The sequence below is a fragment of the Pan troglodytes genome, chromosome 11 (genome assembly GCF_028858775.2).
Source record: "Pan troglodytes isolate AG18354 chromosome 11, NHGRI_mPanTro3-v2.0_pri, whole genome shotgun sequence".
In the NCBI taxonomy this organism is placed as follows: Eukaryota; Metazoa; Chordata; class Mammalia; order Primates; family Hominidae; genus Pan; species Pan troglodytes.
Genome location: NC_072409.2, coordinates 45347905 through 45375249, shown reverse-complemented (window position 1 = coordinate 45375249; position 27345 = coordinate 45347905). Strand labels below are relative to the sequence as shown.

Below are 27345 nucleotides of genomic sequence, written 5' to 3'. Positions count from 1 at the left end.
GAGGCATGCCTAAGCCAGCCGCACTGGGCTTCTGCTGCCACACATTGCCAAACCAGGGCCTTTGCACCTGCTGTTCCCTCTGCCAGGATTGCCTTTGCCAGCTCCACAGGGAATAGGCATGGCTCAGGTGGTCTCCCACAAGCAGCCCAAGATCCAGGATGTCTGAGGCCTGACACCACACCCAACCCTTTGGTGGCTGCCTGGGCAGGGGGCTAAGCCTGGGTTGGGTGGGGTCAGAGGGAGAGAAAGAGCCCGGATCACAGCTCTGGGCCTGCTGCAAGTGGAGCTGGGTGGGAAGGGGAAGCCAGGAGAAGGGAGGCCTCCAGGTGTGGTGGGCCCTGCAGACAGACCCCAGGGCTTTCAATCCTGTTTCCCCCAGCCGGGGGCCCCTCAGTGAGAACCGAAGACAACAAGGGCACCCAGACCTCAGGGTGCCTCAGACGGCCTGGCCCAGTGAGAGACAGGGAAAGAAGGCTGGGTCCACACAGGACTCTGGGGGTGAGTGGGGTACGGGAAGGGCGGGCCAGGGAGGCGTTTTGCTGTTTGCCCTTTGGTACCGGCCGAATCCGGCACCCTGAGAAGGCAAAATCCTGCTCAAAAAATAAAAACACAGAAGCACATGGAAAAACCACACTAGGAGTGGAGGCGAGAACAGGAAGGGATGGGGGAAGGGTGTTGGGCAGAGGTAGCCACGCGTGCAACCCCCCGGAGTAGCAACACTTTCCGCTCAGCCGGCTGCCTTGGCCCGCTGGGTATTTGGTCTCCCCAAGGGCCCCCGCCCCCGGCCGGACCTCGGCCCCAGTCCAACGTGTGGGCGTGGTCTGTAAGTTGCATGGAACCGCCCCTGGGCGGGCGTGGAGGGCGGGGCCTCCCCGCCCCTCACCCAGGCCCAGGCCCCGCCCCCACAAGCCGGGCTCACTCTCCTGGCAGACCCCGCCAAGCGCCTCGGAGCGCGCAGGATGCGCTGGGCGGCCGCCACCCTCCGTGGCAAGGCGAGGCCCCGGGGGCGGGCCGGGGTCACCACGCCTGCCCCAGGGAACCGCACAGGTGAGGGCTGGGGCCGAGTGGCCGCGTGCGGGGCTCTGCGCCCATTTCACAGACGGGAAAGCCGAGGGGAAGGGGTCGCGGGGCCGCACAGCCGTGGGTGGGGGCCACAGCAACGATCTGCCCCGAGGACGAACCTCCTCGACCCTCCGCCGGCCCAGCAGGCGCCCTAGCGGAGCCGAAGCCTGGCAGCGAGCAGTTCGAAACCAGGCGGCTGCACGCAGCAGCCCGCGCGCCCGTTCCCGAGTGGCCGCGGCGCCTTGGTCCCGGGCGTCTGCGGCCAGCGCGGCCGGCCAAGCCTCTCCACGCCGCAGGCTCCGGGCCCCTCCGCGCCCCTCCGGGGGAAGTCGAAACCGGCCTCACCTGGCGGGCGGGCGGCGCGGGGGCGGGAGGGGGGAGCCGGGAGCCCTCTCTGCGCCTGAGGGAGGTGTCATCTTCACGATTCCTTGGTGACCAGCGCAGCTCCACTTTACAGATGGAGAAACTGAGCCTGCGAGAGGGGAGTGGCTGTCCGAGGTCACCCTGTAGCCAGGCTTGGGATCGCCTCGGCTGTCTCGGAGGAGGCTCAGAGGCCTTTGGAAGGAAGAGAAGCTGCTTTTTATTTTACTTTTAAGTGTTTGAATTCAAGAATGTGCTTAAAGAGCTGTCTGCTCCCGTGCCCAAGGCTCCGGGGTTCGAATGCTGGCCTTGCTCCTTGAATGATTCTAAAGTCTAACCCTTTTAGAAACGGAACCAAACCGGAACTCTGGGTCTCAGATATCCCAAAAGCTGACTTCCGCGGCCACTGCCCACGAACGTTAGGCCTGAGGGTTCTGGGCGTCTCAGGCGTTGCGGGGCTAAGGCTCTGCGCAGGAGGAAGCTGAGGCCCGGAGTGGGGTGGGCTGGACCAGGTCACACTGTCAGCCTGCAGCCCCAGGGAACTGGCAGGAAGGTGGCAGGAGAATGGCTTCCTCTCACAGATGGGGAAACTGCGGCTCAGGGAGCTAATTCACCGAGCAGAGGTCCGCAGCTCAGCAAAGTGGGCGCTGAGACTTGTTCCTGGCGCTGGTGGATTTGGTTTATTTAGTTTGACTCTGGCAGCCTAATGTCCAGAGTCCCTAATTTGGTGTTGGGGTGATGAGCACTTTTGCTCCTGTGTTTGAGCAAGGCCTGCCCAGGGCCTGGTACTACCTGAGGAGCCCCTTCTACTGGCACAACAGCCTGGGGGCGTGGGTGCCAGTGCCCTTTGGATAGCCTTGACTTGCCCAAGGTCAGCCCAAGGCCAGGGAGTATCTGGAGGCTCTGGCATATTTGCATACAAAAGGCTGTTTGCCTTGGAATTTGTGCTGGGAATGGAGCTTAGTCTGGCACCCTGTGCTCTTGTTCATCCTGCCTGGCCCTGGCTCTGCCTCTGACCACCATGACCACTTCCCAGGCACTGGCCCCCTTGTTGGAGTTTTGGGTTAGGATCCCCCCCGTGACCTGGGGTGAGTCGCTGTACCTCTGTGCCTCAGTTTCCCCATGTGCCCCAGTTTCCCCACTGTATACCTGCCCCCAAGCTTGTGGACAGGCCCAGTGGAGCCCAGGGAGGGTACTTGTTCTGGTGCAGGGATGATGCCATCATCTGGACTCCATCACTCCCCTGCCATGTGACCTCAGTTTCTTGCTCTGTGAAATGTGCTGTGAAGTTAGAGGCTGGGGGGTTGGGAGCCTTTGGAGAGGATTTGACACTAAAACACCACTGACCAGGAGTGGTGGCTCATGCCTCTAATCCCACACTTTGGGAGGCTGAGGCGGGCGGATTGCTTGAGTCCAGGAGCTCGAAACCAACCTGGGTAACATAGCAAGACCCCGTATCTACAAAAAATGCAAAAAAAAAATTAGCTGAGCATGGTGGCATGCGCCTGTAGTCCCAGCTATTCGGGAGGCTGAAAGGTGAAAGGATTGCTTTAGTCCAGAGTTCGAGGCTACAGTGAGCTGTGATCACCTCACTGCACTCCACCCTGGGCAACAGAGCGAGATTCTGTCTCAAAACAAAACAAAAACCAAAAACATAGCACGGGGATATGTGTTTTTCCCACCATCTTTAAAATGGGGCCATTACCACTGGTTTTCCTAGAGTAGATATGAAGAGCACAGTAGTGTGGACAGACTCGTCTTCCTGAGAGGCAGGAAGTGGTCTTCCCTCATCTCCCATGAGCGCCCTGGGAGAAGGGCAGGGCGCGGGGGAGACTAGCTCAAAGTAGGAGTTTATCATGTTTGTTGTATGACTGGCCCCTGGCCCTGCTCCCAGGTCAGCCCCAGCACTCCCTGATCTGGGAGATTGTCCAGGAAAGCAGGGTTCCAGTGGCTGTAGGTAACCCCCCTGGCATCCGTGGAAGGGCCTTGGAGGAAGGGCCTGGAGAGGGGGTAGCAGGAGGCATGCTCTGCTGGTGCCTTCTTGGCTTCACCCCTGAACTCCTGCCCCAGAACTGGACTGTGTCCATTTTACAGAGGAGAAACTGAGACCCCGTGAATGCATGTGTAAATCAAAGCAAGGCAGACACGCCCTGTGATGCCTGGCTATGGCCTCCTGCCACCCATTGGCATCGAAAGAGCTGCTGGTAGAAGGCATAGGTTCCCGGACCCTCGGTTTTCCACCAGGGATGTGGGAGTACACGTTCCTCATTTGGAATTAGCCCAGCTCTTTTCTGGAGGATTGTGTGCTTTCCACATCCTGAGGCCACCCTGCTGCTCAGCCTGGAGATGGAAGGCAGAAGTGGCTCTGAAGCCTGTGCCCACCCTCCATGTGGAGATGGGCTCAGAGAGGGCAATTGACTTACCTGAAGACACACAGCCAGGGCTGTGGGACACCCACATGTAGTGTTGGGACCAGGCCTGTCCCCACTGCCAGGGTCTTGGGGGTCCTGTTCTCAAAGCACCTCTGTGTGCAAAAGTCACCCCCTTTAAACTCTGAGAAATTCCTCCTGAAGGTTCCTGTTTCACATTTGGGGGAACTGAGACCCAGATTGAGGTCACACAGGGACTCACTGGCAGGTGGGGATCGAGTCTAGGTGAGACTGGGTTCAGCAGCCTGCCTCTGTCACTCTCTCCCACAGCCTCAGCCAGCATAAAAGGGAACATAGTTACTTAATCCCACAGCAGGCGAGGTCAGGGTATAGGGGCTGTGTGGCGAATCCCAGGAGGGAGGATGGAAGGGCCGACCTGGGGTCCAAGGTTCCAGATAAAAGATTAACAAGTACGGATTGTTCTCAGACGCCCGGCTGGCCTCACAGGCTGGGAGGATGAGAATCCACCCGGTCAGGCTTGGCCCCCTCCGTACATAAGGCCAGGGAGGGAGGAAGCGCAGCTGCAGCAGGTGGCCAGGCAGAGGCGCAGGCGTGGCATGTGGGCTGAGGGCCGCTCAGGCATCACACAGGTGTGGCCCTGAGGTACCCATTGGTCCTCTCCACCTGCCCCTGAGCCGTGGGAGGGCCAGGCAGGGCCTCGTGTGTTTTTATTTTGTATCTTGTTTGCATCAAATCTGTTTTCTGTTGTTTTTCCCTCTTCTTTAAGATTTACATGCAAAGGGATCTAAAGGGTGCCAGGTAAGAAATGCCCCAGCACTAGGCTGGCAGACCAAGGGCAGCCACAACCATGGGCTGGGGAACAGCAGGTGGGTAGGATGGGGCTGGAGGGCAGGACGGATCCAGAGAGGCAAGGCCTCTGCCTCCAGCTTTAGGGAACAGACATCCTCAAAGACAGCTGGGGTGTGGGGTCCTCTGCAGGGGTCAGGCACAGGAGGGCCATCTGCAGGCAGCTGGGAGTTCATGAGTATTTGAAGCAGGGGAGGGGACAGGGGACAGATGGGATCTGCCTCTCATGCATCAGGCATGGGGAGGGGCTCAGGAGGTCAGTGAGGGGTGGCCCTGGGTCCCCTGGGAGTCCGGGAGTCTCTGTGTGAGCAGGACTTGGCTGTGCAGTGGTTAGAGACAAGGGTGATCCACCAGCTCCATCCTCATGCCTTGGTGATTTCTTGGAATGTCCCTGGGAGTTGGGTGCAGGTAGAGACTTTGTAGACCATAGCTCCTGGCACTGTGCTGCCTGCCTGCCCCATCCTGGCTGTGTGTTTGCTGTGAATCCTACGGAATCCTGGCTGTGAGTTCGCTGTGAATCCTATGGAAAGGGCTACCCCAAGGGGACAGGAGTCCAGCCTCCTACTCTTGGCACTGCCATCATGCAGCCACGGGCCTTGGGCAGGTTTGTGGGCCTCAGTTTCCTCATCTGGAAAATGAAGCCAGCCCAGAGAAAGTGTTTCCTGGCCTCCCAGGCTCAGGAAAGGAGTACAAGAGACCCCACTGGGGCCTGGAGGGTTGAAGGTCCCCTGTATGCTGCAGACCTTGGGGATCAAGGGCTAAGGGCTGAAGTTTCCCTGTGTTCCATGGACCTTGGGGATTGAGGCCCAGGGCCCCAGTAGGGCTCATGTCCTGGGCTGCTCAAGCCCTAACTTAGGGAGTGATCCTGTGCACCAGATCCTGCTCCAAGATCTCCATAGGGCAGTCCTGCTCTTCCCAGACCCCAGGCGGGCAAGTCACCAGTTTTGCAGACGGGGAAGTTGAGGCTGAGCCAGGTGAGAAATTCAGGTCCCAGACCTGCTGCTGGGACGGGTCTTATCAGGATCAGACCCCAGGAACCTACTGGTTAGCCCTCCAGGAAGCCTGCCCACCCAACTGGGGGCTAAGAGGGGGCATTGCCAGTCAGTGGCTTCTCTTTCTGTGGCCCCTGCAGCAAGAGAGGCCACAGGAACATGACTTTGCCTCCCTGTGCCCTCTTGGCTGAGGGCTTAAAGGAGGTTGGACCTCTTGGCCACCCTGAGGAGGCAGGTCAGGGCTGTGAGCCTTGAGCAAGGACTCACCCTACCCTCCCTCCTACCAGTTACTTCCCCCAGACCCTCTGCTTGACTTATAAAGGAAAGCCATTCCAGCAGTGCACTTACATTAGGACCTGGGCACGAGACCCTTCTTCTGGTCAGCTGGCTAGAAATGCAGGGTCTGATGCCAGGACTGCATTTAAGGCCCCCCAGCCCCACCAGGCACCATCCTTCTCTGCTCATGGACAGTTGGGCTGGCATCAGTTTTACTGGGCTTGTACTCCAAATCGTTCTATACTTTTATTTGAGTTTTTAATTTGACGGCGCATCCCGGACTTCTTGTAGGTCAGTGTTACCTCGCTGGCTGGTCCCCTTTCTTTGGTTGTGGGTGGTGACTTCACCTTTTTTTTTGAGACAGAGTCTCACTCTGTCAACCAGGCTAGAGTGCAGTGCCATGATCTTGGCTTACTGCGGCTTCTGCCTCCTGGTTCAAGCAATTCTCCTGCCTCAGCCTCCTAAGTAGCTGGGACTACAGGCGCACACCGCCACGCCTAGCTACTTTTTGTATTTTTAATAGAGACAGGGTTTCACCATGTTGGCCAGGATGGTCTTGATCTCCTGACCTTGTGATCTGCCCACCTTGGCCTCCCAAAGTGCTGGGAGTACAGGCGTGAGCCACTGCACCCAGCCGACTTCACCCTTTATCCCCCACGTCTGTGAGGCTCAATGATGCAGGCAGGACAGGCTCTGGGGATGCTGGGAAGGGGATGCTGGGAACAGCTTGCCTGCTGTTGATGCCTTTCACTGTGACATGTAATCCACCACCTGCAGTTGCTGTCTGAGGACAAGAGCCCTCACTATAGCAGAACCTGGCGGCTGAGAACACAGGATGTGGCTTTTGGCAGATGAAGTGTGAACCAAGACAAGACCTTGGTCGACCTCAGACATAGCTAGGTGAGAGCCGACTGGTCAACCTCAGACATGGCTAGTCATGAGCTCCCCACAGGGCTCAGCACAACACACGGGCGGGCAGGGGGAGGAGCTGCTCCTTCTAAAACACACTTAGAGGAAGTCAGCTGTGGAGGTGGCCTTGCTGGGATGATCATCATTTCATCCAGTCCTCGCCCCACCCTGCCTGTTGTGGTATTTGTAGGTGGAGACACAGGCCCAGGGTGGAGAAGTGACTGGGGTCTTCTGGAAAGGCCGGGCCTACCCTCAAACCCAGGTCCTCTGGCTGCAGAGCTGGTCCTGGCTGCCTCGAGTGCATGGGAGGCCCTGGCGGTCACATCCTTCTTGTTTGAGAGAAAGCTATGTCCCCGCGGTGACACACAGTCTCAGTAGAATAAGTCCTAGGGATCAGCCCAGTGCCCAGACCGCTCAGCAGTGGTTAAATGTCTGGGTCCTGGATGGGGAGTGGTATGGCCACCCCTTCCCTGGGACCCCGGTGGGTGGGAAGGGGATGTGCCCAGGGGATCAGTTACATGTCAGCAGTGGGGATGCTCAAGGTCTTCCCCCAGCATTTTTCTTTTGAACGTGCAGCAGAGTTGAAAGAATTTTATGCCTGGACACGTACCAGCTCGATTCCACCCTTTGCATTTCGCTGTGCCTGCTTTCTCACATCTGTCTCCATCCCTTGGTCCACCCCTCCAGGCATCTCAGTATTCTAATGAAGTTCTAGTTTTATTTTTAAAGAATGAATTCACGTTCATCCATTCATCCTCTCACTGGGCAGACACTCAACCAGGCGCTGTTGTGGGTGCTGGACACACTCACCCTCACCAACCTCTCCTCCCATCCGCCAACGGCTACTCCCAAACCTCTGGCTGGTGGGGCCTCCTCTCTGCAAGGGCCACAGTGGGCTGGGAAGCCACAGAGGAATGCAGAAGTCGCAGCTCTAAATTAAGGACTGGGAAGTGTTGGCTGCCTGGCGGCCCTGGGGAAGGGGCCACGTGGCCAGCCCGTGGCTGCCCTGCTGTGTCTGCCAGGGCTCCAGAATCCCATAGCCACCTCCTTGGCCAGAAGGACAGTGCATATCCAGATCCCAAGATCCTGAAAAAGCAAAGTGGTCCCTGGCCCTTGGGGAGTGCTGATCACGACTCTTGCCTGTGAGGTGAGGCTGCCAGTCCTCCATTCCTTTGTTCTTGCATTCATTCATTCACTCATTCCTGCACTGATGTCTCCAGATATGGAGCATGGTAGTTGACGGAGAGCCCAACCCTGGAGACAGAATTCAAGTCCTAGCTGTGCCACTGGGAGCTAGGTGACCCAAGGCCAGCGAGAGTCAGCCCAAGGTTATAGGAAATAGCCCAGGCCAGGGGTTAGAGCTGTACCTGGCACACAGGTATGCTCAGCGTCAGCTGTCATCCGCCCAGCATCCCTGGGAGGTTCTGCCTCCTGCTGATCTCAGTCCTGCCCACCATGCCCTCCATCCCCCTGAAGGGCAGGGCAGCTCCTCAGGCCCTCCCCACTCTGTGTACCGCCCCTAGAAATTGTGCACCCCTCCTCTGCAGCCTCCCCATTCTGAAGGGCTGATCTTTTTAACCCTGACAGAGATAAGAAGCAAAAAAAGTATCTTCAGTTGCTTTTTCTTTTTTTGGAGATGGAGTCTCCCTCTGTCGCCCATGTTGGAGTGCAGTGGCATGATCTCAGTTCACTGCAACCTCCACCTCCCAGGTTCAAGGGATTCTTCTGTCTCAGCCTCTTGAGTAGCTGGGACTACAGGCGCACGCCACCACGCCCAGCTAATTTTTGTATTTTTAGTAGAGACAGGTTTTCACCATATTGGTCAGGCGGGTCTCAAACTCCTGACCTCATGATCCGCCTGCCTCAGCCTCCCAAAGTGCTGGGATTACAGGTATGAGCCACCGTGCTCGGCCAAGTATCTTCAGTTTTAAATGTGTATTTCTTTAATTGACATATTTTCCCCCTGATTTTTTAAACAGCTTTACCGGGCCATAATTCACATACCATACAATTTACCTTTTTAAATCATAGAACTCAGTAGCTTTTGTACATTCACGGATATGTGCTACCATCACTCCAGTCAATTTTATTTTATTTTATTTTATTTTATTTTTTTGAGACGGAGTCACTCTGTTGCCCTGGCTGGAGTGCAGTGGCACAATCTTGGCTCACTGCAACCTCCACCTCCCGGGTTCAAGCGATTCCCCTGCCTCAGCCTCCTGAGTAGCTGGATTACAGGCGTGCACCACCACACCCAGCTAATTTTTGTATTTTTAGTAGAGATGGGGTTTCACCGTGTTGGCCAGGCTGGTCTGGAACTCCTGACCTCAGGTGATCTGACCGCCTTGGCCTCCCAAAGTGCTGGGATTACAGGTGTGAGCCACCATACCCAGCCACTCCAGTCAATTTTATAATGTTTTTAATCACTGCATAAGAAAATCCCATACCCCTTAGCAGCCATCTCCCAGTTTTCCCTTTCCCCCAGCTTCTGACAGCCACTAATCTGCTTTCTGTCTCTGGATTTGCCTATTCTGGACATTTCATATGAGTGTCATCATATGACATGTGACCTTTTGTGTCTGACTTCTTTCACTTAACACAGTGTTTTCAAGGTTTATCCATGTTGTAACATGGATCAGCACTTCATGCCTTTTGATGATTTAATAGTACTCTGTGGTGTGGATAAACCACATTTTGTTTATTCACTTATTGGTTGACAGACATTTAGGTGTTTCAGCTCTCTGGCCGTTACAAATAATGCTGCTGTGAACATTCGTGTACCCATTTTTGTGTAGACAGGTATTTTCATTTCTCTTGGCTGATTACCTAGCAGTGGAATTACTGGATCATGTGGTAATTCTGTGCTTAACTGTGTGAAAAACCACCGGACAGTTTTCCAAAGCTGTTGCACCATTTTGTTCCCAAACTAGTAGCTTCTGAGGTGCCAGTTTCTCCACATTTTTCCTAACACTTCGTATTGTCTGTCTTTTTTTTTTTTTTTTTCTTGAGACGAAGTCTTGCTCTGTCCCAGGCTGGAGTGCAGTAGCCTGATCTCGGCTGACTGCAACCTCCACCTCCCAGGTTCAAGTGATACTCCTGCCTCAGCCTCTCAAGTAGCTGGGATTGCAGGGGCCCACCACTATGCCTGGCTAATTTTTGTAGTTTTAGTCGAGACAGAGTTTCACCCTGTTGGCCAGGGTGGTCTCAAACTCCTAACCTCAAGTGATCCACCCACCTCGGCCTCCCAAAGTCCTGGGATTACAGGCGTGAGCCACTGCGCCCAGCCAGCCCTTGGTATTGCCTGTCCTTTTGACAGACTTCCTTGTGGTTTTGATTTGTATTTCCCTGAAGGTTAATAATTTTGAGAATCTTCTTGTGCTTATTGGCTGCTAACTTATCTTTTTCAGAGAAATGTCTGTTCAGATCCTTTGGCCATTTTTCAATTTTGTTGTCTTCTAATTGAATTGTAATAATTCTTTATATGTTCTAGACACATGCCTCTTATCAGATACATGATTTGCAAGTATTTTCTCCCTATTGGTAAGTTGTCTTTTCACTTTATTGAATGTCCTTTAAAGCACAAACATTTTTCATTTTGGTGAAGTCCTGTTTTTATTTTTCTTTTGGTGTTTGTCTTTGGTGTTAGATCTAAGAAACCATTGCCTAAGTTTACAAAGATTTTCCCTATGTTTTCTTCTAAGAGTTTCATAGTTTTAGCTCTTACTTTTAGGTCTTTGATTCATGTTAATTTTAGTATATGGTATGAGCTAGGGGTCCAGCTTCAGTTGTCCCAGCATCAGTTTGTTGAAAAACTATTCCTTTCCCATTGAATTGTCTTGGTACCCTTGTTGAAAATCATTTGACTATAAATGTAAGGGCTTACCTCTGCACTCTCAGTTCTATTCTGTTGGCCTTTATGTCTGTCCTCATGATAGTACCACACTGTTTTGATTACTCTAGCTTTGTAATACGTTTTGAAATTGGCAAGTGTGAACCCTCCAACTTTGTTCTTTTTCAAGAGTGTTTTGGCTATTCTAGGTCTTTTGCATTTCCATATGAGCTTTAGGATCAGCTTGTTGATTTCTGGAAAGAAAGCAGCTGGATTCTGATAGAGATTTTTGTTGAATCTGTATATCAGTTTGGGGAATACAGTAGATTCAATGAATACAGTAGATTCAATGAATACAGTAGATACAGTGAATATAGTAGATACAATGTATCCAACGGGGATACATTCCAGGACCCCTCAATGCATGCCTGAAACTTCAGATACTATATATGTTGTTTTTTTCCTAAACACATGTACCTATGATAAGTTTAATTTATTAATTGAACAGAGTGAAAGATTAATGATAACTAGTAATAAGTTATACCAATTATAACAATATATTATAATAAGAGTAATGTGAATGTGGTTTCTCTCTAAATATCTTAATAGACGGTACTCACCCTTCTTGCGATGATGTGAGATGATAAAATGCCTACATGATGAGATGAAGTGAGATGAAAAACATAGGCCTTGTGATGGAATGGGAAATACCAGAGATAATTTGTAAGTTTTACACTGTGAGCTGCTCTGAGTGTTGTGATGAAATCTCACCCATCCCGCTCCACCCCGCCTGGGATTGCTGTCAGTCACTTAGTAGCCCTCTGGGTTATCAGACCCCCTGATACTGCAGTGCTTGTGTTCAGGCAACTCTCATTTTACTTAATAATGGCCCAAAACACAACTGTTGTGAGGTACTATTTTCTGATTGTGGAACCACCGGTAACTGAAACCATGGAAAGTGAAAACAAGGATAAGGACGGACTACCATAATATGTTGCCATCGTAACAATATTAAGTCTTCTGATCCATAAGCATAGGATGTTTTCCCATTTATTTAGGTCTTTAATTTCTTTCAACAACGTTTTGTAGTTTTCAGAGTATGTGTTTTGCACTTCTGTTATTAAATTTATAACTAATTTATTCTTTTTGATGCTGTTGTATAAAATGTTTTTCTTAATTTTCAATTTGCTCACTGCTATTGTACAGAAATACATTGACTTCTGTATGTTGACCTGGTATTCTACAACCTTGCTGAACTAATTTCTATTTATAATGGCTTTTAGTGGATTTCTGAGGCTTTTCTACATATATACAAAATCGTGTCATCTAATGGAGATTGTTTTACTCCTTCCTTTTTTTTTCTTTTTTTTTGAGATGGAGTCTCACTTTGTTGCCCAGGCTGGAGTGCAGTGGTACGATTTTGGTTCACTGCAACCTCTGCTTCCTGGGATCAGGCGATTCTCCTGCCTCAGCCTCCCAAGTAGCTGGGATTACAGACATGTGCCACCCACACCCGGTTAATTTTTGATTTTAGTACAGATAGGGTTTCACCATGTTGGCCAGGCTGGTCTTGAACTCCTGACCTCAAGTGATCCACCTGCCTCGGCCTCCCAAAGTGCTGGGATTACAGGCATGAGCCACCATGCCTGGCCGAGCCATTTGTTTTTCTTTTCTAACTTACCCATTTTGCTGTGATTTTTGTCATTGGCTTATTAATATATAAGTGCTGTTTATGTAGAGAAGATACAAATCTCCTATTACATATATGTTACAAATATAAGAATCTTAGACACCGCATCTAGTGGTGGCTCCCTCCCTGCTATCAGTGGGCATTTGGGCAGGTGAATCCACCTCTCTGAGCCTTACCTGTAATAATACAGATAAAGAATGTGGGGTGCTCTTGAACAGAATATTCTATCCATACATGCATTGTTATTGTTAGTAGCTGTGCAAATGCTGAGGATCCATAGACAGGGAGCAGTCAGAATGGCCCTGCCCAGGCCAGAGGCTGGCCTTCCCCAGATACTGAAGGGGCAGAAAGGATGGGGGCAGCCCGGGGATAAAGAGCCAGGTGCCTGCGGTTGACCCTGGCGGAACCACAAACTGGCTGTGTGACCTCAGTGTCCCTGAGCCATGGTTTCTGGGGCTGCAGAATGGGGGAGACAGTTCTTCCAAGGACATCATGGCTCCTGCCCTCATGTGTACCAGGCACAACCACCTTCCAGATGCCTTGGCATTACACCTCATTTCCTCAGCACCCCAGTCCAAGGTGGGCACAACAGCTGTGCTGACTTTGAGGCCGGGGCAGGCTCCCTTGCCTGGGCCCCCAAATGTGTGTGGTGGAGGTGGACTAGGAGCCCCACAGGCTGGAACCCGTGTGTTCGTTTCTGTACTGTCACCCAACAGCTGCTGAAGCGCTCAGCACAGAGTAGAGCCTGGGCATTATTCTTCCTTCTGTTATTATTGTTGCTGATATTCCTACTTTTGTTATTGTCACCTTGGGGCCCCAAGTGGACCAGCCAGAATCCCAAGCGCTAAATAGGGCACTGGGCTGAGACGTGTTGCTGAAGCTTTGTATCAGATTTGAGCCAGTCCACTTAACAAATCCACAAGAAAACAGTGGCCTAACTCCAGCTGGAGTTTATTGCTGTCTCTTCTTAGGATCCGAGAGGTTGGTCTGTCCTTTCACACGTCTACCATCTTTGCTCCCTGTATTAGTCAGGGTTCTCTAGAGGGACTGGACTAATAGCATAGATGTATATATAAAGGGGAGTTTATTAAGGAGTATTGACTCACACGATAACAAGGTGAAGTCCCACAATAGGCTGCCTGCAAGCTAAGGAGCAAGGAAGCCAGTCTGAGTCCTAAAACCTCAAAAGTAGGGAAGACAGTGCAGCCTTCAGTCTGTGGCAGAAGGCCCCACAGCCGTTGGCAAGCCACTGGTGTAAGTCCAAGAATCCAAAAGCTGAAGAACTTGGAGTCTGATGTTCAAAGGCAGGAAGCATCCAGCATGGGAGAAAGATGAAGGCCAGAAGATTCAGCCAGTCTAGTCCTTCCACGTTCCTCTGCCTGCTTTTATTCTAGCCTCACTGGCAGCTGATTAGATGGTGCCCGCCAGATTAAGGGTGGGTCTGCTTCTCCCAGTCCACCGACACAAATGTTAATCTCCTTTGGCAACACCCTCACAGACACACCCAGTGACGATACATTGCGTACTTCAATTCAATCAAGTTGACACTCAATATTAACCATCACACTCCCCAATGCAGAAGTGACACAGCATCTATGCTCACACCTCATTGGCCAGGTTCAGTCACGTGACTGCTCCCTGGAGGGCAGGTTGGGAAATGTAGTTTTCAGTGGTGATCCCATTTCCAGCTGCAACTCTGGGATGGGGAGAAGGGATACTAGAGGTAACCGCAGCAGGGGTGGGAACTAGAGTTGCAGCTGCCCAGGATGAGGTGAGATGGGGCAGATTCCACCCACTGGGCTTGGCCATCGGGGCTCCCGAAACAGTGTGCTGGGTCTCAGTTCCATCCCTACCACCTTCCCACTGAGTGACCTTGGGCATGCCATTGAGCTTTGCTGTGCCTCAGTTTCCCCATCTGTAAGGTAGGGGTAGACCACCCTCCTCATAGGGCTATAACGCAGTACAGCACCCATTAGGCCCCCAGTGTTGTCTGTGTTAGATCAGTCCCTCCCCCATCCCTCCCAGAAAAGTACACAAACCATAAGCCCCTCCCACACCTCTTCCCTTGCTAGCAAGTATCCTCAAGGCAGAAGCAGTGTAGCCTGACCCTCCCAAAGCGGTGGGGCATGTCTGCCTCAACCCCTCCTGAGGGCCACCCCTGCCTCCGCACTCTCGCCCTCAGCATCTCAGCTTGTTAAGGCCCTGGGGTCCTCAGTCATGCAGAGGCCAGGGGCAGGGGGACCACTGGGTGCTGCTGGGGAGTGGGTCAATGTGACCTGGCCAGCTGCAGCCAAATGCCATCCTTCACTGTCACTACCATGGCACAGAGCCTCTGGTAGCCTCCACTTTTGCCAGATCCCAGACCAGACTTCAGGGCCTGGCCTGAAGCCCAGCTCAGCTGATGCCCATTAATAGCCGTGGCACACATGGCTGGGGCAAGGGGTGGTGTGACCTCTCTGAGCCTCAGTTTCCCCCCAGATGGGCTTGTGAATTCAGATGTGGGATAAGAAATGGAGTGATATGTCTCGCAGATAAAGACCTTGCCTGGGCACACAGCCAGCCCATGTGACTGCTCCTGGGCGGATGTGAATAAATCTGGGGGATCGTATGCAGCCTACCGCAGATGTCTTTGGTAAACATTTTAAAATTAGAGTCCACAGAGTTTGCTGGCCAGTTGGTTGTGGATTGAGAAAGTAGGTTTCAAGGTTTAGGGCCCAAGCAACTGAAGGATGGAGGGACTGCTGATTTAAATTAAAGTTATAAGAGGCGAAGCTACATGGTGAGCAGGTTTGGGGAGCTCAGAAGCTTGGCTATGTCTCGTCTCAGGCTCGGTGGGCAGTAGGACTTCCATTCCTGGCACCCAGGGCATGGTCCTGGCTGGAGATGTAGCACACAGAGGACAGAGGAAGGTCGTAGCAGGTCAGTGTGGAATAATGGGGTCCCTCAGACTCTGCATGCCCCAGTTTTTGTCCCTGCCATCACCCCCATCTCTGGGTGTCAGTCCCTGCCTGTGCCGAGGGAGACAGGCACAGAGATGCTCAGGTGGCCCTTCACCACTGCTGCCTCCGGTCAGTCTCTGCCTCTGCACACACCATGCATCAGCACGGCCTGCTGTCCCTGTTCTTTCTTTCTTTTTTTTTTTTTTGAGATGGAGTCTCGCTCTGTCGCCCAGGCTGGAGTGCAGTGGTGCAATCTCGGCTCACTGCAAGCTCCGCCTCCTGGGTTCACACCATTCTCCTGCCTCAGCCTCCCAAGTCGCTGGGACTACAGGCGCCCACCACCACACCCGGCTAATTATTTTTCTATTTTTAGTAGAGACGGGGTTTCACCGTGTTAGCCAGGATGGTCTCAATCTCCTGACCTCGTGATCCGCCCGCCTTGGCCTCCCAAAGTGCTGGGATTACAGGCGTGAGCCACCGTGCCCGGCCTGTCCCTGTTCTTTACCTGTGATGCACCAGCGGTCCACTGTCAATGCCCAAAAATCAGGAAATACCAGATAAGCAGGAGGAAGAGCCTCCTGGATTTGGACACCAGGAGACCTGCTTGGGGATGTCCTTAGCAGTTTCACTGAACGTCCTTGAACCCCAGAGACAACTCAGATGCAGGGAACAGGGACACACACTGAGGCCCATCTGCACAATGGAACACTTCACTGCTGTGAAAAGTAACCAGCTGCTGATATATGCATAGCACAACGACTCAGATGCATTTTGTGTGTGTGTCTGTGTGTGTATGAACGTGTGTGAAGTTAGACCAGAGCCTCCTTGTCTGGTTCTAAGTCTTCCCTGCAGCATAAGAGCTGTGTGACTGCAAAAAGTGTGGTAAGACCCTCTGCCCAGTTTGCTCATCTGTCGATGGGGATAATGATGGTTCTCCCTGGGTAGGCTGCTATGCCGATAGATGATGGCACATGTAAGGCAGGTGCAATGGCATCCAGCCACAGTAATCTTCTCAGTCCCAGCTGTTGTCGTTATAATTTTATAAAAATTCTCGATTGCTGTTGCATCCAGAGCATCTCTGTGTCCTTATTTAAGAACATCACTGGCCGGGTGTGGTGGCTCACGTCTGTAATCCCAGCACTTTGGGAGGCCAAGGCGGCCGGATCACGAGGTCATCATGGCCAACATGGTGAAACCCCGTCTCTACTAAAAATACAAAAAATCAGCCAGGTGTGGTCGCACATGCCTGTAATCCCAGCTACTCGGGAGGGTGAGGCAGGAGAATTGCTTGAACCCAGGAGGTGGAGGTTGCTGTGAGCTGAGATCACGCCATTGCACACTCCAGCCTGGGTGACAGGGCAAGACTCTGACTCAAAAAAAAAAAAAAAAAAAAAAAAGAACATCACTGTAAGTGCTCTCTGGTATTTTAATGTCTGGATGGCCCCGGGTGAGGGAATCATTCCCTCCTGCTGGAGGCGTGGGTTGTTTCAGCCTTTCACTATTATGTATGGTTCTGAGGTGGGCTTCCCCATAGAGAAATCTTGGCAGCAGATTCTTTTTTTTTTTTTTTTTTTTTTTTTTGAGATGCAGTCTCACTCTGTTGCCAGGCTGGAGTGCAGTGATCTTGGCTCACTGCAACCTCCGACTCCCTGATTCAATCGATTCTCCTGCCTCAGCCTCCTGAGTAGCTGGAATTACAGGCACATGCCACCATGCCCAGCTAATTTTTGTATTTTTAGTAGAGATGGGGTTTCACCATGGTGGCCAGGATGGTCTCAATCCCCCGACCTCATGATCCACCCGCCTCGGCCTCCCAAAGTGCTGGGATTACAAGCATGAGCCACCATGCCTGGCCAGCAGATTCTTATTTCCTGTGGCTAAAGGTTCATATGCAACATAGGGTGCTTATTGCATTTACCAAATGCTCTGCAGAAAGGTTGGATCTGTACCCCAGCCCGGGCACAGGGCTTCCCAGGCCCTGCCAACTTGCACATTGTTTTCTTTTTGCCTTTACCTCACCAACGAAGGAAAAATGAGCTCTCCCTTGAATCAACATTTCCTCAATTGCCTGTGGGTCTGCATTTTTCATGACTGTGGGCCACTGGTATCCTTGTGAATTGCTTGTTCACACATTAGAACTTGTTGGTTTTTTTTAAACTGAATATTCAGTTTTCATTGATGTGTAAGACCTCTTCATATATTAAGACTACCGAACCAACCTTTGACCTATGCTTTCCAAATATCCTTTCCCGAATTTTTCACCTGAGTTGGTTGTTTTCCATTATTAGGGAGCCTCAGAAGCTTTTGCTTTCTGCTTTGTATGCAGTCAAATCTGTTGATCTCTCTCTGTCCCTCTTTTTTTTTTTTTTTTTAATTCTGATTTCTGCCTTTGGAGCCGTGTTTAGGTCATAATCAAAGGCCATGCCTCAGTGTCTCAGGGAAGGTATGTTTGCTTTTATTGTCTTCTAACACTTGTTTCTTTTTTTAACGCTCCAATCCTCAACATCTAGAGTGTACTTCATGGAGGGATCCAGCTCTGCGTTGTCTCCCGGTCTGGATGACCCCATGTGACCTCTAGAGCATCCAATGGCCTTTGGAGCTGCACCCCACCCCTGTGCTCCCCAGTGCTGTGCCAGCACCTCACTCCAGGGTCCTGCCCAGCCCTGCCCTGCGTGCCCACCCCCCCCCCGCCATGCCTCATACCTGCCTGTCTCCCCAGGCACCTGCGCTAAGCTGCGGCTACCCCCGCAAGCAACCTTCCAAGTCCTTCGTGGCAATGGTGCTTCCGTGGGGACCGTGCTCATGTTCCACTGCCCCTCCAACCACCAGATGGTGGGGTCTGGGCTCCTCACCTGCACCTGGAAGGGGAGCATCGCTGAGTGGTCTTCAGGGTCCCCAGTGTGCAAACGTAAGGACCCCTCTCTCAGCTTGGTGGCTCTGGGGGTGGGGGATGGCCCCAAATCCTGTCATGGGGATGGTGTGGGTGGGGATGGCGTGGGTGTCTACTCACAAGCAGCTAGGCCAGTGTATAGGGTCCCATTCCCAACACTGACAGCTTGCTTACATGTCAGCAGCCGGCTGTAGGCCCTCAGCCCTCCCAGTGCCATGCTGGCAGCACGGACCCAAAGCCTAGTAGCGGGCCTCCAATCCTGGCTCTGCTACCGACTCAGCCCCTCACCGCCAAGAGGCTGTGCATGCTCTCTGAGCCAGCACGTTTTCATCTGTTAAGCAGGAAACTATGTTTGTTCATTCATTCATTCATTCATGTACACGTGCACATGGCCAACTTTAATAGGATATTTCACGTATCAGGAATCTTAAGTACTGGCAACACGGAAGGTCATAACGTGCCTGGCCCTGGAGCTCCCAGTCTGTGGGAGGCGATGGTTTTCTGGTTGTATTTCTTGTACAGGTGTTGAAAGGTCCACAAGATAGTCCCTTTTCAGTGCCCAGCATGACATTTCCAAAATGAAGCTATGTGTGTTATGTTCATGTGTTTTGTGCATAAAAAGGGCTCAGAGTCAAAATAGTTCGGCAGATTCTGGGTTTTTATGCTGCAGGACTTCTCAGAGCCTATAAAATGTTCACATGCTAGGTGATTCTCTGAGGATGCGAGTGTTAGGATTAGATTCTGAAAGGCAGAAAACCCAAAATACTAGGATTAACTATGATGGAGCTCAACCTTCAGGGTGGGCAGGCAGATCTGTATAGGCTCCATGGCAGTGGGAGCCAGGCCCCTTCCCTGGCATGGCTCTGCTGGGCATGGCCTCAGCTTCATGATTCAAGGTGGCAGCAGCTGTGTTCCAGGCAGCTGTTATGGGGTGAGGGGCCCTGGGGCCAAAGGGCAGGCCCCAATGTCTCAGGGAAGGTTCTTAGAAGTTGCCCCACATCACTTCTTATCTTCCACTGGCCAGAACATGGTCCTGTGACCACTGGGAAATGTAGTCTCCATTTTGGGTGGCCAGGATCCACTAGGGAGCATGGGAAATGGGGCAGGGGACAGGGCCATGTTCTCTACGTGGGGGAGTAAACGGTGTTGCTCAAATTAGGATTCCGAGGCCTTTTTTAGCCAGAACATCCAGTAGAATCTGATGGAACTAGTTTTTTGAGCATAGCTGAGGTCACACAGCAGATACATAGTATTTTGGACCTTCCTGGAAAGTGACCTGAGAAGGCATGTAGGCCCCCTGAAGAATGTTGCCACCTTGGGGCATTGTGAAAACCCAGACCATGGGCTGGGCAAGGCCTCCTCAGCACTGTCTATTGTCACCTCCTCTCTGTGGCCTGCCCTTCCTTCATTCCTCAGGCAGGACTCCAGTGGGTAGGAGCCAAGGAGGCCATCACTCTGAACTCCCTGCCAGAACTTCTGTAATTGACCACTCTGCAGACTTCTACATACCCTACAAAACCCTGCTCAAATACCCCCTTCAATTAGCCACTCTGCACACTCCTACACACCCTGGAAAACCCTGCTTAAATACCCCCTTTAAATAGCCACTCTGCATACTCCTACACACCCTGCTCAAATAACCTGCTTCTTGGGGAGAGTCTTCTCTGATAGTCCCACCTCCAAATATAGTTTGCACAGATCTTTGCCTCAGCCCCCAGCACCTCACTGCCCCCTTACCATGCAACAGGGCTCACTGAGGGCTGCCCAGGCCCTGTCTACACCCAGGCCCTACCCATACCACCCCTGAGACCCCCAACCCCTGGGCCAGGCAGATCTGGGCAAACCTCGCCCAGGAGCTGGTGGTTGTCTCCCACACAGTGGTGCCACCACACGAGACCTTTGGCTTCAAGGTGGCTGTGATCGCCTCCATTGTGAGCTGTGCCATCATCCTGCTCATGTCCATGGCCTTCCTCACCTGCTGCCTCCTCAAATGCGTGAAGAAGAGCGAGCGGCGGCGCTCCAACAGGTACGGTGGCCTCATGATCTCAGGGTCCTCCCGGGAGGCGCCTCTTGGCACCATGGGAGGAGGAAAGGGCAGAGTGTTTCAAGGGAACCCCGGCACTGCCCTCAGGGCACCCGTTCCTACCACTGCTGCTCTGGGCCTGCGTCTCCCCAAGTGCTGCTCCCGGCCCACGCAGCAGCCAAGGGCAGCATCACAGCTGGGGGGCATGTGGGCCCCCAAGGCCCTGCTCTTAGGCCAGGCTATGGGTTCACGGGGGATTATTTTATTTATTTATTTTTTTTGAGACGGAGTCTTGCTCTGTCACCCAGGCGACAGAGTACAGTAGCGTGATCTCAGCTCACTGCAACCTCCGCCTCCTGGGTTAAAGCAATTCTCCTGCCTCAGCCTTCCTAGAAGCTGGGATTATAGGTATGTACCACCACACTCGGCTAATTTTTTGTATTTTTAGTGGAGATGGGGTTTCACCATATTGGCCAGGCTGGTCTCGAACTCCTGACCTCTGGTGATCTGCCCAGCGATCTGCCTCCCAAAGTGCTGGGATTACAGGCGTGAGCCACCGCGCCCGGCCCGTTTTATTCTTAAACCTGCACACATATGCAGTATGTACTCTGCTGTGTTAACGGCCTGCAGGGCTGCCACACACGCCCCCTAAACCTTGAGAGGGAGTCACTGTCACTGCAGATGGAGGGCTGGTTAACCACAGCCCACCAGCGAAGTCCGGCTGTCTGTCAGGTTTTTTCCCCATGGTAATTTATTATTATTTTTTGTTTTTATTTTTTATTGTGGTAAAATATCAATACATAAAACTTAACTTTTTTTTTTTGAGACGGAGTCTTGCTCTGTCGCCCAGGCTGGAGTGCAGTGGCTCCATCGCAGCTCACTGCAAGCTCCACCTCCCGGGATCACGCCATTCTCCTGCCTCAGCCTCCCGAGTAGCTGGGACTACAAGCGCCCGCCACCATGCTCAGCTAATTTTTTTTTGTATTTTTAGTACAGACGGGGTTTCACCGTGTTAGCCAGGATGGTCTCGAGCTCCTGACCTCATGATCTACCTGCCACGGCCTCCCAAAGTGCTGGGATTACAGGCATGAGCCACTGCGCCTGGCCAAAACTTAACCTTTTTAACGTCTACAGTTCAGTGGCATTAAGTATGTTCACGATGTAGTGCAGCCATTAGCACTGTCCAGCCCTAGAACTTTCCACCACCTGTATTTGTAAGTAAAGTTTTATTGGAACACAGCCATGTTCATTGTCTACTGGTGTGTGGCTACTTTTGGTCTGCAATGGCAGAGTTTAGCTGTGGGAGAAATCATGTGTCTCACCACACCAAAAACATCCACTGCCCAGCTCTTTGAGAGGTTTGCCAGCCTGCACTGGTCCTGCAGACGGTGCCCTGGGCCTACATGGAGCCCGTTTCCACCACCGTCAGGGATACACCTGCATGCTCAGAGTCCTTCCTCCCAAACTCTCCTCCAGGTCAGCCCAGCTGTGGTCCCAGCTGAAAGATGAGGACTTGGAGACGGTGCAGGCCGCATACCTTGGCCTCAAGCACTTCAACAAACCCGTGAGCGGGCCCAGCCAGGCGCACGACAACCACAGCTTCACCACGTGAGCCCGGGTCTGGGTAGGGGACATGCTGGGGGACAAGGGGTCCAGCTTGGTCAGGCCCCGGGCCACCTGCTGCTCCCACACGCTGAGAGCCTGCTGCTCCCACACGCCTAGCCCACCCAGAACCTTAACTCCTATCTCTAAAACAAGAGGCTGGTGGTCCTTGTAGCACTCTGTCCTGACTCTGACATTCTAGGACTCAGAACTGCCCCCAGCAGTGTTTTCATCTGGAGGGTCCACCCTCCAGGGAAGCTGAAGCTTCTACACACCTGTGTTCCCTCCACCCACACCCAGCAGGGCTCTGCACTGAGCTGCAGTCACTTGCTCTCCCTCCCGTGCTCTGTCCCTCTCCTTTCTCTCTCTCTTAATACACACATACATTTTTTTTGCCCTGAACCAATATAAGGACATTCTTTTTCTGAGTCCAGAAATTTAATACTGATTGGCCAGGCTTGGTGGCTCACACCTGTAATCCCAGCAGTTTGGGAGGCTGAGGTGGGAGGATCACCTGAGGTCAGGAGTTCGAGGCCAACATGGTGAAATCCCGTCTCTACTAAAAACACAAACATTACCTGGGTGTGGCGGAGTGTGCCTTTAATCCCAGCTACTTGGGAGGCAGAGACAGGAGAATCACTTGAACCCAGGAGGCGGAGCTTGTAGTGAGCCAAGGTTGTGCCACTGCACTCCAGCCTGGGCGACAGAGCGAGACTCCGTCTCAAAAAAAGAAAAAAAAAAACCAACAGAAATCTAATATTGATTGCATGTGGCCTGTTGAGTGGAGAATGTCCATAATCACACGCAGCACTCAGCCACCAGGTCTCTGGGCTCCTTAAACTGGTATGGGCCTTCAGTTTTTCATGGCATAGTCTTCTGAGGGTTCCAGGCCAGTGGTCGCATGCAGAGGCTCCTGTCTGCGTCTGTCTGGTGTTTCTGTGTGACCAGGCCCGGCTGTGCATATCTGGTGCAGGGCTACATGTGCAGATCACAGACATGGGCCAGGCTGCCCCCACGGGCCACATGGAATGGGGTCTCTTGGCTGAGGCGAAGCCCCCCAGGTCCCTCCACTGTCAGAGCCTGAGGAAGGGGCTCTGCAAGTGTCCCTCCACTGTCTCAGCGGCCTCTGACTTGTGGTCTCAGCGTGCAAGGCTGATCCTGCCAGATCCGCTCTTGCCTTGGGCATTACAGAATGGTGACTTTGTTAATTCTGTTGCACTTCTGACATTCCTTCTATCAGGGATGAGGATGAGCTGTTTTTTTCTTTCCTTTCTTTTGATTTTGTTTTGTTGTTTTAGCATCACATGAACTCATGAATATTCTTTTCTGAAACTTTTATTTTGGGAAAAGTTCACAAATACACAAAAGTAGAATATTGTCACAGATCTCCTGTCCCTGCCTCCCATTCTCATGGTCACCAGCTAAGCCAGGCAACCTCATTCATGCCCCTTCCCCCGCATTATTTTCAAGCACACTTTTTGTGGGCTCCGGTTCTTGGCAGTAGGAGCTCTGCCAAGCCATGGCCTGTGTCCTTCTGATCCATCCCCATCAGTCTGTGAGTGCTTCCTGCCTTGCACAAGATGTTCCAGGCCCATCTCATGCTTTCTGTGCCCATCTCTGCGGTTGGCCACTGCTCTGGGAGCCCTGTTTCTCTGGGTGGAGAACAGCGCTTAGACACCGGGGTCTGGGCGGGCATCCAGATGACATCATTGAGCTTGTGTTCCCTTCCTTCAGGCCTTCCCGCTGGAGTCTTTCGAGGCTGCAGTGCACTTGGTCCCAGCCCTCATGGCCTCACTGTATGACTAACAGCTCCATGCCTCAGTTTCCTCACCTGTAAAGTGAGGATTGCAGTAGCGCTCACCCTTTCAAGTTGTTGAGGTTACCTGAGTCCAGGTGTGTGCCTCTCTCGCCAGGCCCAGGGTGAGAGCTCATTGAATACTGGCTGTTACTGTCGTTGCCACTCTTACGACCTTATGCAGATGGGGAAACTGAGGCACAGGAGATGGTGGTCTCTGTGGCCCTGGGTTAACACACACCGTGCTGGGTCTGGCCAACACCTGCAGGGAAGGAATTCACCTTTCTGTCTCCTTTCCTGGCGCTTCAAGTGTGTATTACATCAACAAGGATGTAGCCGAAATGCTGCCATTGATACTTCTGCACTTAGCAACACGTTCCAGGTCACCATGGTGGTCTGAGGCCTCCAGGCTATCATTCCTTACAGCAGCCCATTATTCCAAAGCTTCCAATATCTGCTAGACCCTCCCCTGTTGAGTGGTCAGGCGTGGTCAGTGTCTTTTTGCTTAGTGCTGTTTTTCTTTTTCAAGACCACAACTCTTGGGGCTGATCCTAGGAATCGATTGTTTAGGCCCAACAGTCTGAATATTTTATGACCACATTCTTTCCCTGGGAGCTCTGGTACAAGTGAATGTGGCCATATTTTTCTGGTAACTGCATCATCACTGAGTGCTGACCATTTGTTTATCATTTGTTTCTTACAGTAGCTACAAGTTGTGTGGGTAGTTTCCGTCAGCATTTCTTTGATGAATGTCGAGGAAGAATGTTTTCTCCAGCCTTGGCTCACCAGTGCCATTGCTGGCATGAGTCATTTTCTGTTTTCTCTGCTGAATTACCTCCTAATGTTTTGCTCCATGTGTTGTGGGAGGGCACCTGACCCATCAATTGGCTGTACATTTTTTAGGCCTCTTTCCTTTTTTTTTTTTTTTTTTTTTTTTTGAGGCAGACTCTTGCTCTGTCGTCCAGGCTGGAGTGCAGTGGCGTGATCTCGGCTCACTGCAAGCTCCGCCTCCTGGGTTCACACCATTCTCCTGCCTCAGCCTCCCAAGTAGCTGGGACCACAGGTGTCCGCCACCATGCCCAGCTAATTTTTTGTATTTTTAGTAGAGACAGGGTTTCACTGTGTTAGCCAGGATGGTCTCGATCTCCTCACCTCGTGATCCGCCCACCTCGGCCTCCCAAAGTGCTGGGATTACAGGCGTGAGCCACCGTGCCTGACCCCCTTTCCTTTTTATTTTAGTTTTGTTGGGGCCATGGTGGCTAATGCCTTTCCTTTTGGGTAGTGAGATATCCAAAGCCACTTTCAGAGCTCCTCCATTGCCCCACCTGTGATCCCCACTCCCCATTACAGCACTGGGACCAGATCGTCCTGTGTCATAACTGGTAAAGTGCCCATGGAATGGGGGAAGGAACAATTGCCTCTCAAGGCAACATGGTGTCCAGGATGATGGCAGCCACAGCTGCTGCCGCTGCCGCAGGGGCTTTGCTGGCCAGAGCATGATGCCGAGGGGCTCCCAGGGGTGCTGTTTGGGGCCACACTTCTGCCTGGTCCCAGCGCCACAGACACTGCCTCTTACACTGCGGGAACTTGCGCAGTGTGTGGTCGGACGTGTGCGTCCCGTCCAAGAGTGGCCACAGATCTGTGTACAGGGCTGTGTTCACCCCCTCTGGGGAGTGAGAGAGCCAGGGCGGGAGGGAGGCACCCTGACAGGGCCGTGAGAGGCTGGAGGAGGCCGGCTTAGGGGCCACTCTGATAGTCAGCTCAAGAGGCAGGAAGTGGTGGTGAGGCTGAGGGGGATTGGGAGGGGGACCCTTAGGGCAGAGCCCCTTCCCGGAGCTCTCTCACACATGGAGACCTCAAGCACTCAGCCCAGCTTCGTGGGGACTCAGAGAAGGCGGGTCCTGCCCAGGGCTACAAAGCCGATGGAGGCAGAGTTCCCTGAGTCCCCAGCCCTGGGCCCCAGGCTCCCAGGCAGGATCCTCGGGATATGCCTGTGCTGGGGCTGCCTACCCCTCAGGCAGGGCCCAGGCTGCCTCCATAGGTGGTAAATTGCCTTTAGCAAGGTGAGGTTTGCCTCTTGACCTTGTTTTTATTTCATAAGTACTTCTCAGCACTTGCAATGTGCCAGGCACTGTTCTGAACTCTTCCAAATATTAACTCTTTTCACCTAGGGGTGGGTACTACTTTTATCCCGTTTTCCAGGTGAAGAACTAGGCAGGTTAAGAAACTTGTGTAGACTCCCACACAACCAGTAAGTGAGGCTGGGTGAAGTCAGTCTGGCTCCTGCCTCCCCGAAGCTGCCTTTCGTCTCCACCAGTTATTGATGCTTTCACTTACTCATTGCATAAGCAGATCATTTCTTAATTCCTACTACTTACTAGAGTTTTTCTGAGAATTAGTTGTGGGTGGGAGCCGTGATCCAGGAAGGCTTCCTGGAAGAGGTGATGCCGGAAGTGAAAGGACTAAGAGAGCCTGCTTTGGGAGGGGAGAGAGATAGCCTCTGAGGGGAGGAGAGGACATGCAAAGGGCTGGAGGTGGGAGCCGCCAGGCAGCCCACATGGAGCAGAGGCCAGTGTGTGTGTGGAGGCTGGAGATGGGACAGGGCCAGGGTCTGGTCAGCCTGGGGAATGGCTTGGTTTGTATCTGGGGGAGTAGAGAGCCACAAGAGTACTGAGGGTGGAGCAGGTGGGTGATCCAGCTCCTGGCTACCAAAGAGGCAGGCCTGGCAGGAGGGAAGATGTCCTCCCCTTGACCTCCTGCTCCCCAGCGTCCCTTCTCTGCCTGGGACATCCCAGGCCCTGGCCAGACAGCTGGGTTCCTGGTGGTTTCTGCACACTCTGAATGAGCCCCAGGAAGTCCCTTCCCACACCTTAGGGGGGCAAGTGTCTGACTCCTGGGCCACGCCCTGGTTGTGTAGATGAAGGACCCACTTGCCAACAGGGCCCAGCAGGGAGATGGAGTGACCTCTGTGCACCTTAGGGTGCAGGGCAGCTCCCAGCAGGAGGAAACGGGCTCCCCAGTGCTCAGGGCAGCAGTTGCCCCAGGCCCACTGGAGGGGCCTGGGTACCTGGGAAGGTATGGAGTTGGGGATTAAACCCTATCCACACTCTTTTGCCAACTCATGCCTCCTCTCTCCACAGAGACCATGGTGAGAGCACCAGCAAGCTGGCCAGTGTGACCCGCAGCGTGGACAAGGACCCTGGGATCCCCAGAGCTCTGAGCCTCAGTGGCTCCTCCAGCTCACCCCAAGCCCAGGTGATGGTGCACATGGCAAACCCCAGACAGCCCCTGCCTGCCTCTGGGCTGGCCACAGGAATGCCACAACAGCCCGCAGCATATGCCCTAGGGTGACCACGCAGTGAGGCTGGTGCCCATGCTCCACACTGGGAGGCCAGGCTGACCCCACCAGCCAGTCAGCTACAACTCCACATCAACTCCACATGCGCCCAGCTCGAGACTGATGAGTGGAATCAGCTTCCAGGTGTAGGGACCCCTTGAGGGGCCGAGCTGACATCCAAGGCTGAGGACCCCAGTGGGGAGTGTTCTGTTCCGACATATCCTGGCCGTAACGATTTTTATAGTTATGGACTACTTGAAACCACTACTAAGGGTAATTTACCAGCTGTGGCCTCCCACTAACTAGCATTCCTTTAAAGAGACTGGGAAATGTTTTAAGCAAATCTAGTTTTGTATAATAAAATAAGAAAATAGCAATAAACTTCTTTTCAGCAACTACAGAAAA

The 27345-nt window shown here is 52.7% G+C and overlaps 1 protein-coding gene across 7 annotated transcripts; it reads left to right on the top strand.

Moving 5' to 3' along the window:
• The first annotated feature begins 831 nt into the window (after positions 1-831).
• Positions 832-27345, top strand: SUSD3 (sushi domain containing 3). Of its 7 annotated transcripts, XM_063787668.1 has the most exons (9): positions 4874-5632; positions 6704-6826; positions 7605-7982; positions 10326-10375; positions 11274-11387; positions 18013-18201; positions 20062-20209; positions 21683-21814; positions 26744-27345. In XM_063787668.1, the coding sequence occupies exons 5-9, from the start codon at positions 11339-11341 to the stop codon at positions 26952-26954; spliced, it is 729 nt and encodes a 242-aa protein (XP_063643738.1). In that variant the 5' UTR covers positions 4874-5632; positions 6704-6826; positions 7605-7982; positions 10326-10375; positions 11274-11338; the 3' UTR covers positions 26955-27345. The 7 variants fall into 7 exon arrangements, with proteins under 7 accessions (XP_016816649.1, XP_016816653.1, XP_063643740.1 ...); XM_063787667.1 differs by lacking the exon at positions 7605-7982; XM_063787669.1 differs by lacking the exons at positions 7605-7982; positions 10326-10375.

What these genes read in the sequence shown, in the direction of transcription:
- SUSD3 (XM_016961160.3), top strand. Translation starts at nt 960, where the DNA reads ATGCGCTGGGCGGCCGCCACCCTCCGTGGCAAGGCGAGGCCCCGGGGG. An exon ending in TGCCCCAGGGAACCGCACAG is followed by an intron (nt 1,048 to 18,012) that starts GTGAGGGCTGGG and finishes CTGTCTCCCCAG; the next exon opens with GCACCTGCGCTAAGCTGCGG. An exon ending in AGGGTCCCCAGTGTGCAAAC is followed by an intron (nt 18,202 to 20,061) that starts GTAAGGACCCCT and finishes TCTCCCACACAG; the next exon opens with TGGTGCCACCACACGAGACC.